This window comes from Chaetura pelagica, unplaced genomic scaffold (assembly GCF_000747805.2).
Source record: "Chaetura pelagica isolate M959 unplaced genomic scaffold, ChaPel_1.0 scaffold453, whole genome shotgun sequence".
NCBI classification, from domain to species: domain Eukaryota; kingdom Metazoa; phylum Chordata; class Aves; order Apodiformes; family Apodidae; genus Chaetura; species Chaetura pelagica.
Window position 1 is genome coordinate 102885 of NW_009952879.1, and position 10946 is coordinate 113830.

A 10946-nucleotide genomic window follows, 5' to 3' on the forward strand; every position below is an offset into this window, starting at 1 on the left:
GGAAAGAGGGGGAATTACCTGCGTGCTGACCCCAAAGTCACAAAGCTTCACCTGGCCTCGTGTGTTCACCAACATGTTAGATGGTTTCACATCTGTTCAGGGGAAAAAGAAAAAAACAAATTTAATCTGTATTATCCTAGATAAGTGTTGTAAATACAAAGATTGCTGTGAATATCGGTATGATAGATTTTAATAGATTTATTTCAAAGGTATTTCAAATGCAGCCCCAGGTTTATAACAGTCAGTAGCACAGAGGACATCATACCTGTACCTCCCAAATACTCGTAATCCAAGTTATTAAATCATGGAATCATTTAGGTTGGGAAAGACCCTTAGGTCATCAAGGCCGATTCTGCAGGTGACACCGATCTGGGAGCGACAGCAAGTGCCCTGAAGGATGGGACCTAGAATTCAGGGTGATCTTGACAAATTGCAAAAATCAGACTGCAAAAATAAGATGAAATCCAACAGGGAGAAGTGGAAGCACAACATCTCCACAGGGATTAACCAACTGCATCTATACAGGATTAAACAACCATCCGGAGTGTAGGCTGGAGCAGGTCTGCAAAAAAGGTTCTATGGATTATGGCACAAAGGGGAAATGACAGAGAGGGAACAAACTCTGTCATGGGGCAATAAAAGAACAAGCCCAAAGCAATGGTGCAAACGCTGCAGCTGGTTTAGTATTATGGGATAGCAGGGCTGACCTTTGAAGGTTCATCGCAGCCCTGTGACTTGGTATCCCAACACTGCAGGTGACCTTGCCTCCTCCTGCTCCACCAGCCCTCCCCTCAGCTCCACCTAGTCAGGAGAGGTGGATTTAATATTCTATAAAAATTACAAAGTATCCCAAACAAACACCTGCATTTAGGAACATGGTCAAAACACTAACACACCATTTTCCAAAGCTACTGTGTTCCACCTCCATGGCTTCCACTGCATCAAGCAGCTCCAGTCTCACGGTTCCAGAGCTTTTACAGTGGTTAACAGCCAGCAAAGCTTCACAATTATTACTAATCCTGCTCCAACAAATAAAACGTCAATATACATTGCAAAGCCAGATTCTCAGTGTGAAGATCTTAGTGCTGACCCCCCTCCGATGCCAAAAGAAGTTGGTACAAATCTGTTGCATACTGTAAAATCAACATGTGCATAAACTGCTAAACATCCAGCTTGTTGTGGTGCAGGGAACAATGAGCATCTTTCTGTTCCTGGGATGCCAGTTGGGAAACATAATGTGCACGTTATGGTCTGGCTTAAACTTGGGAAGATTAGAGCACAGTGGCTTTGTCTAATCACTGCTTTCTTCTGTCAAAATGGATTAAAAGCAATAGCTTGTATCTCTGCCTTCTTTAAAAGTGAACACTAGTTGGGTGCAGATGGATGAAACTCAACTAGAAAAGAACCTAATTTTGTTTATCATTAAGTTTGCCTTTGTTTAGCAGATGTTTTCTGGTACCACAGTAGCTTGCTTAATTTGTCTCTGTAATGTAGGAATGTATAACCTCAATTAACAAGCTGATTAAGTGTCTTCCTATATTTGAGCTAAAACTCCAGTTTAAAAAAGGGGAGCATTCAATAGTATGTTATATAGCTTAAGTGAGTCTGTATGTTTTAAGTTAGGTATCAATACTGTCAAGACATGTTGCAATTTTCCCCCAAAGCCAGAAGATCAGTCAGGAGCGTTTCCATCACGTTAAGCATCGACAGGCTCAGCCTGTGCATCCCGATCCCCCGTCCATCCTCAGGAATTCAATCCATGTGCTGCATTTTTAATGGATTTTTACCTATGCCTCTGCCTCAGGTGATGAGACAACACTGCTACAGAGCCATCCAGGCAACCACAAAACCTCCCATACACTTCCCAGCAACACTTCAGGAATATGTTTTCTAACTAAAATTTCAGGGAGACTCAAACACTCCTTTCCCCATGGCAACCTGCTGAGCAGCAGCTCCTCTGTCGAGTGACTGCTAAATCTAAAAGGACATGCTGGGCACACCAGCAGGTTCTGTCCTGAACCCTGAGAGGAACAGCAAGATGCACAGTAATCCTGTTTAACCTTCTTTCTAAAAATATGGCAGCCAATAGAGCTCCCTCGTTCCCAGGCCTGTGCTCAGTTGGAATGCACTGAGCAGCAGACACAGTCTCACCTCAGAGAATCCAGCTCCTGACAGCACCAACACGTGTAAAAGGAGGCTGCAGAACCACCAGAGGCCCTTGCCTTTCACTGGAGAGGATGTAACAAAAGCAATTGATAACCAAATGGACACGAGAAACATTTTGGTGCTGGAAATAGGTTTGTAGGATCAGGACCATATCAGCAGCATTGTTCTTTAACAAAGAACTCTCCTCCCTTTGAGTGAATGGTCTGGGGAGGCAGGAGGAAGCTCTAGGCATGAAACACTATGACCTCATGGAAACCAATGATGAGGCAACACATGTAAAGCCAAAGTCTCTAGCTATAAGGCCTCAACCATGTCATGAGTCCAGAGGAAGAGTCAGGGTGCTCTCCAACTGCAGCCCCCAAGTCCTTGTTTCCTTAGCACAACCCACCAGAGGAACCCATCATGTCACCTTTGTCCCCTGTCCCACCAGCTCCCATTAAGGAAGAGCCAAGGCTCCATCCAGCCATCACCTTGTGGCACTGGGAATCTGTAGACCCCATCTCCCCTTCCCTGCTACCACATGGGACGTGACAGTAAGTCGATGTAATTACCAAAACCATCTGTCACTCATTAAGCATCGCTTGATCCTGAAATCCTTCCAGAAACAACTCAAAAAAATAAAACCCTAAAAGAAAAAATGCAACTGGTGATCAGCCCACAAAGGAAGAGACTCTACTGAGCAAGCTGCAGCCAAACCAGCCCTGGGAACAACAAATATCGTCTGTCCTTCCAGCAGAATTTAAGCAGCATCACAGATGGGGGATTCAAGCAAATATTTACTATGAATTCCAACAGTTGTGTTAAGTTTTCTCAGGAAAAAAGGAAGTGACAATCTTAGACAAAAGTGTCACTACAGAAAACATCGTGCATTAAAAGTGGGGAGAAAAAACACCCAATCAGTAAATTAGCCTTTTTGTTTCACAAACGATACAGTTAATGGGCAAATTTTTTATTTATTTATTTATTTATTTGAAAACAAACGTGCATAAATAATGTTCTGCACCATCTGCTTGTGATTAATATTACTGTTTAGAAGTGAAAGAATTTTAACAAGAGCCAAAAGGGGTCATTATGCTCCCATTACCAGTGCTTGCTTAATACAAATGATTCCTATGAAGCATCATTACAGAGGAGGAACAAGACCTCTTCATGACAGATCTGCCTAACTTGTTTCACCTCTGCAAATAAGTGGGATCTCCAAGCTCTTACTTACCAGTAAACAGAACTGTCAAAGGTTCAGCTTTTTGAACACCAAACGTTTCAGTCATCTTGTTTTATTGAAAAGCAAACAAAAAGCAAGCAAATGCTTGTGGGGGAAAAAAACCCAACACACCAGATTTTTAAAAGCTGTCTCTTGACTTTTTCTGTATTTTAGCTATAAACCTACAATATGCCAGGTTCAAGGGAGACCAGAGACACAAAAGCACAATTTTAGCTGCAGACAGCTCACAGAACATTACTGTTAACAAAGTGAGGCTGCTGCAAGAATGAAAATATTCTCTTGCCATCATGACCCCACCAACATGCTTTTTGCAGAGGCCAGGATTATATTTTTTTAATATATTTTTATTTTAAACAAGCCTAAGTGGTCCATGAGTGTGCATGTGTGAGTTGAGCTGTACATACATACACACAAACATGGATGTGTGTGTATTTTTGTTTGTGCTTCATTATACACGGCACCAACGCTGATTAAACCCCACAAAGCAGTGGGGAAAAGTAAAATATGTTGCTTATTTTGGGTGAAATCCTCAGCAACCTATGATTCTTGCCAAGAACACTCCTCATGGATACGGCACAAGAGCCTGTCCCTACCAACCAGCACCCCTCTGCTCCAGTTAGTTCAGCCTTGCACATCACAAACCAGAAAACACTTCCAAAAACTCTGACACAGGTTGAAAACCCAGTCAGAAGCCAGGGTCCCCAAACTGTGCAACACACCCTGGCCCCCAGAGCAGTCGTGCACTGAAATACTGATCAGCACAATTAAACACAAGCAGGTAACATTTATTTCATCCGTTTCCTTTAATAAGGAGATGTGAACAGAGGAAAACAGAGCAGATAAAATGCCTGTGGTCTATAGTTATTCTTGAACTTAACAGATTTGGGTTTGTCTGTAGACAAACTTTGACTTTGTACCTGATTAGACTTGTTTAATTGCTAATTCTGTTTTAAATCTAAGTTAATTTCTCATTACCCTTCAATTTCTACTTCTTATCCTCTGGGGAAAAGAGCACACTTATCATTGGGACATTCTCACATCTTCCAAAGAAGTGGTGTAGGTGTTAATCTTATGTTTATGTTTGATGTGGGTGTGAGGACTATGACTGCAGCTTTGGGTTTATTAATATGCACGGCTATCACCTCATTAGTTGCAAGGTTTGTTTTGAAGTTAAGCTGTAATATTTGCTGAAATGTCTGATCTGGAATAAAAGACTCACTCATTGTTTGTTTCCTTTGCATTAATCCATGCTCTAGTCACAAGCTGCCTTTGCCTGCACTACTTCTTCCCCATGATTGTTTCTCCACCCCTCTTAGCACCACAGTGGAAATTCTTGACTCCTTACCCTGTGTGAGCTTCTGCAGGGGCTGCTTTGCACATGTCACCAAGCAAGTCAGGGTCACATTTTCTTTCCTTTACCTTTGATGCATTAAAACCAGCTGAATACCTGGAGAAACAGGCATCTTCCTTGCATTGTATTACTCTGCATCCATTGTTAAGATATAGAAGTACACACATTATGTTCTGTATCTTAAAAATGGGTACAAGAATAATACTGGAAACCAAACCCTTGAGGAAACTCTTGCTGGATGCTGGGATGCTAGTTACCCCCCATGGCATTTCACAGTGCTGTTCTCACCTTGGTCAATCTAACAACAGACCAAGGCCAGAAAAATCTGAAGTGTGATGAAAAATCAGTTTCTGTGCTTTTCTTCAGACCACAGCAAGGACCATCCATAATTCATCAAAACCTCAGAGCTGCTCTTCAGTCAAGGCAATGAAACCCACACAGGAGGGGAGACTGTGGGGTTTTTTTTACTGGCAAAGCAAAAATCAGCCCCAGGTTCTATGTTCAGAGAACAACAATGAGAAGTTGCAGTTAAGAGTATTCATGCCTGGCCACAGTGCTCTCTCCAAATGACATTCAGGACGTGGTCAGAATCTTGAATGAAAAACTTAAAAATGAAAAAAACTTCAAATCTGCTTTTTTCTTTTTGGGTGCTACAGAAGTGTGCCAAAGCCTGAGTAGCCTATTCAGAGCAATGATCCAGCCACGGATGTTCCAGCCACCTGGGCTGTTAGATTCATTCTGAGAGTTGCTGGGGCTGCTCATCTTCTGGCTGTGAGTGGCTGGAGCTGATCAATCTCTGCACCTGGCAATGTTCACGCTAGTAGGTGAAATGCTTAAACCATCACCAGAAATGAAGCCTCCTTGGTAAACTGTGCCAAACTTGGCAACAGACTCTGGGTTTTTCCTCTTCTTCTAACCCATCAACAGCCCAGTGTCACATAGACACACCAACATCTTTTGCATTTCACTGACCCTCTTATTGGGGGTAAAAAACCCCAGTGTTTACTTGATCTCTGCCCTCTCTCTGGTCACAGCCCTCTTCCTCCCAGCCAGGAGAGATCCTGGGCTCTCCCACCAGAGCCATCTCCCAGGAAGGAGATGCTGTGAGACCAAGGAGGAAATGCAGCCCAGGTCCTGTTGCACAGCTGCTCACTGGGCCATTACACACAGGCAGGATCAACCTCCTCCACCACAAACAAACTCTGAGCCTAAGCTCCAAGGAGGGGCAGGACCTCAACACACACGCTGACCATTAACGTGTTCTCCCCACTCACTGCACAGACTTTGGGATGACTCTCCAGAGGTGCCCACCCTCTTGACCTGATCACACCAGGACTCATCACCTTGACACTGCCTCACAGCTACTTCTCAGCCCCTCCAAAACTAAGCACCCCAGAAGAAAGGCTCTTACCTATTTGCTTTGCAACTTAACATTTTGTACATGTCTCTCTACTTTACACTTCTCTCTCAATCACAAAGGATGCCAGTTACTGCACTCTCCAACTGTGCACATGGGCTGAGTGAGCAGATGGGTTAAATTAAACAGGATTGTTAGTAACATTAGGAACCAGAGCAGTTACTTTCAGACACTTTAGAAACATTATAAATGTAATGAGTTTCTCTTTTTTCTTTTTTTTTTTTTTTGAGGGGTGGTGCGGGGCAAAGGGCTTCTTTGTTCTTTAAACATTTCCCACTGTTTACAGAACTGACATTTATTGTCAAAGTTCTGTTACATTTGAATTCACTGAGCACAACAGAAATTTTTTTAACATAATGTAACAACACTAAAAAGCAAGAAATATATAGGGAATTAAAAAAAAAATAATAATACAGATTAGCTTCAGGAAGGAAAACAAACAGCAAAGCCCCAGAATGGCTTTTGTTCAAGCAGGTTTCAAGTTTCTTTAATTAGTCAAGACCATGTCAGATGACAGTGGGACACAATCTGAGAGAGCTGCAGCTCTAGCAACACTTGTGGTTTTCATGAGACTTCTGAATTACATCAGGAAATTCACTATCTTCTATTTCCAACACTAGTCAACATCTGATTTTCCTTGCTGATTTTCCCACTGGGCATCTGCAATCCTAAGCATCTAAATCTCTAGAAAATTAATTTCTCTCTTTAGTCTTATCTTTTAGGAGGAGGGAGGGCAGTAAATATATTTTATCAGAAAATCTGCAAGGCTCATGAGTAAGTTTCATTCTGAATGACTCTGCTGGAATCAAAGGAGATGGTAGTATGGTCTCCTGTCTGTGTGGAAAGTGCTGGTAAAATAAAAGAATATGGTGTTTCATTGGAAAACAGAAGACATCTGCTACTCACCTCTGTGTAAAATCTTTAGGCTCCATAAATACGTAAGGCCTTTCACAACCTAAATTGGAAAGAAAAAGCAAAAACCTGTATTAAAGCTTCCAGGTAAACACTACACATCTCAACTGGTGTTGAAGCTATAAAAGAGTTGTGACAGACATGAGACCCAATGAAGAACAGGGCCAGGACCATGAAAAGGGAAGATAAAGCATTTCTTCCAAAGGGGTTGCAGGACACAGATTAATCCCTGCTGCAAACCTGCTGGGGTCTACACAGCAACAGGTTATTTAAGGGCATATGAATAAACCTCTTCAGTTATTCCAGAATTTCCTCCTATTTGCTAAACTCTTAAAACCAAACTTAAAATCCTGTTACTCCAACTCTACATTGAAGAGCCTTAAGTACGAGAAGTATTTTAATGCCAGTTGGTAGGACATGCATTTGTAGGATGAATGCAGGTGGATTTCCCAAAACAACCACCCGTGACCCTCCCCTACACACAGTATCTGCACAATTACCCTTAAACATATGTACACAATTATTACCCTTACAGAGTGTGTACAGAATTACCCTCACACAGAATGTATCTACAGCTCTTCCAGATCCAATGAGACCATCACTGGCTCCAACTGCCACTCTATTTATTTTCTATATACATTATTTTAATAGCCCCAAATTAAACAGGCCATTCAGTCAACTCCCTAAGAGAGCAGCTGGGTATTAGAAGTTATCCTCTCTGTAGGTTTGTTTTTCTGTAAAGTAATTAAACCCCAATACTTCTTGCATTTTTAACATTGTGATTTCCCCCCTAGATTTACTACTTCTACAAGAACTAAAAAGATTCAGCAAAGATATTTCTACTTCTGCTTCCTTTTTACTTAAACCAGCTCTGCTGTCTCAGGCAACTTTTATACTAGAGCAATATTTTTAATAGTTTCCATCTATGAGATGACATTTCATTCCTTTTCCTGAGACCCTCTGTGCATCTCTGATACAATAAAGCATCTCTGAAGTTTGTAAAGTTGTATGAGCTTTTCAGACAAAACAATTATGTTCTTTTCATTGTCCAAGTAGATTGGAATGAATTTACTTCTGTTACAGTGATCAAAAAGTGCTAAAAATACCATACAGCTTTATAAGGATATAACAATATGATTACAGCCTTATAGTATTATATAGTGTAGTAATTTGCAGCCTTCCTATTGGATGAGAAACTCTTTAAAATTTATTCTGTAACCAAAAATAACGTGAGTGGAATCAGAACCTTTTTTTAACAGCAAATGATGATTCTGGATCCCCAGTAAATTGCTGTAGGTGGCAATTCCTCAGCATTGAGCTCCCACTGCATACCCAGCAAGCTCATGGCCACAGATTGCAATTATCTGTAACAAAAGGCCCTAGTTGAGCTTCCCATGCCCAGTGGTGTGTGGCCTTGCCCACCTCCACCTTTCAAGAAGCAAAAGAGGAGAATTCTACTTATGCAGCATTTCAAAGGGGAAAAAAAGTGTTGATGCACAAAGAAATAAAGGGAGTGCAACATTTCAAGCTGCTTCCAATGGTGAAAGTGATTTTAAGACTAGTAAGCTTCTTTGATTATTAAACCTACATTTAGACTATTTAAAATCTCCAAAATAATTCTAAAATTTCAAAGCATGTATTCTTAGAAAAAAAAGAAATATCACCTATGGAAAAAACAATCAACAGCTGTGAGTTATTAAACATCTTCATTATGGAACATGTGCTGAATAAGCAGTTATAAAAGACAGTGTTAAACAACCCCTCCCATTCAGATTCTCTCAGTGTACAAAGGCTGATGGAGAGTATTTTCCCTTTATCTTAGGCTGCAAATATGCTCACACAAGCCCCTCAAATGGGCTAACCTAGTGTAAAGTACCATTATTCACTTCCCTTATATTTGCCTACTAGGGAAGGACTCAAGTATTAAATATTATTCTAAAATGGTTCTGGAACAGAGTATCTTTTGATTGAATATCTAGCAGGAATTATTGGTATTCAGTAAAGTAGGTTTTACAACAATGACTTGACAAAGCCTTGACACAAAAAGTACTTCTACCTGCTGTCAATCACTCACTCTCTTGACAGTTCAAGTGCACATCCTTTCAGGGAGAATTTCAATCAACATTAGCACTCAAAATACAGTGCACAATGTCACTGCTTCAGAAATTGAAGTGAAAATAAATGTGTGAAGTGGCAACCACAGGTAGAACAGATTTTACACCAGCAGACTCAAAGCAGTACACATCAACACAGAAACAGGAGTGACCACAGCATCACTTTGGGGTTCCCAAGTTACACTTTCCCTTTGGAAAACAACACCAGTCCAAAAAAAGAATACAAGGAAGAGGGATTTCTCCTTCTTGTTGATGCCACCTCATACAAGCAACCAGGATGAATTTTATGAAGTCAGAGATCTTTCCACCTTCTTGGGGACCCAAAGCCTCAGCAGACTAGACTCTGCCTCTTACTGCTTTATCCTGCCCCTGAGTAAACAGGGCTTCTCTCCAAGCCCTGGAAAATGCTGTCCTCCTTTGAGCATTTCTTTTCACTGCCTTACTTTATTTCCAGCATTCTGCTCAATGAACCTCAAGCCTCTCCCACACTCTTTACTCCTCAAACAGGAAAGAAAAAAAGAGCAGAGTATCACCCTTGGCAATACACTCCTGCTACTTCAGCTTGAAAGCTGACTGTCCATCCTAATTAATCTGATCACTTCTTCAATGGGAGATGGATACCAGGAACACACAAGAAGGCAAATACAGACCACATCTGTGCTAGAAGGCTCCATGATACCCAGTCTACCTCTCAGCAGGTAAGGGTTCATATCAGAAAAAATACAGATGCCATCATCAGAAAATGTCTGATTGTCTCAGCAGACAAAACTCTTCTCTGGTTCTTGCCAAATCATGAGAAAGTCTGGCAGGGAGGGGAGTGTACAAGAAAGAACAAATCATTCATGGCTATGAAGCAGCACGTTGCAGGTACCTGGTAAGTACTGACAGCAGTATTTTGAGAAAATTAGTGAGAAATTAGTAGCAACAGTCCTATCCTTTTGGCTACAGAAAGTCAGGGTTGTCAAGCCAGGGACATCTCCCATATAGTTCAGCCCCAGCCTCTGGAGACTAAAGAGGCCAAGGAAACAACCCCGAGGGCAACTCCAACCTGAGCAAGTGGAGCTTGGGGCAAGGTCATCCCTTTACCGTGCTGTGCTGAGCAGACACAGCTTGTTCTAGAGCAGCTGGAATGTTCTCTGCCTTTCCTGCTCTTTGCTGTGAGGAGGACAATCCTTTCAAAGGTTGTCAGTCCACTGCTTTTCATGATGGTTACATTGGTACAACAAGAAGGAAGTGAGCAAAGCACCAAGTTGGAGTGAGGAGGCTGCTGGGCTGCTGCTGAATGTCCAGATCACCTTCCTGCATCATTATCCTCTGGAAATGGCTTCACTTAAAAACTTCTATAAATATAACAAAAGGGTATTCTAATTAACATATGTGCAGGTCACACATATTATTAAACATCTTCAATCGACTCATGCAGAGTACGTGTCTCAGGAGAATAAAAGACATGACTCTGTGCACGTGGTGCAAGGAAAGGAAGCTAGAAAGAAAACGCACAGACTAGAATTAAAACAAAGAGACTGTGGAAGCTCCAGATTTTGCCCACAGAATTCATCCACGCAAGCTCCAGCTTTTGTCTGACATTCTCCCTCTCAGCAGTACATGCAGAGAAATCCTCCAGGCTTTGGGTAATCTCCCCAAGCTGTTCAGGGTGGGGATCATGGTGCCCACATCCCACACTTGGCCAGCTGTTGGGCCCACTGAAATGTCAGACACCAAGATGCAGGGCAGCCACTGAGGAAGACCTAAAGGAGGCAATCA

At 41.8% G+C, this 10946-nt stretch overlaps 1 protein-coding gene across 2 annotated transcripts in view; it reads right to left on the reverse strand.

The window, feature by feature from the left end:
* The window catches only part of MAP2K5 (mitogen-activated protein kinase kinase 5), a 127025-nt gene that overhangs the window by 65663 nt on the left and 50416 nt on the right, over nt 1–10946 (reverse strand). For both annotated transcript variants that reach the window (XM_009995278.1, XM_009995277.1), the window contains exons 13-14: nt 7063–7111; nt 19–92 (exon numbers count right to left, since the gene is read on the reverse strand). In XM_009995278.1, coding sequence (XP_009993580.1) covers nt 19–92; nt 7063–7111 — 123 coding nt within the window. The remainder of the gene's footprint in view (nt 1–18; nt 93–7062; nt 7112–10946) is intronic.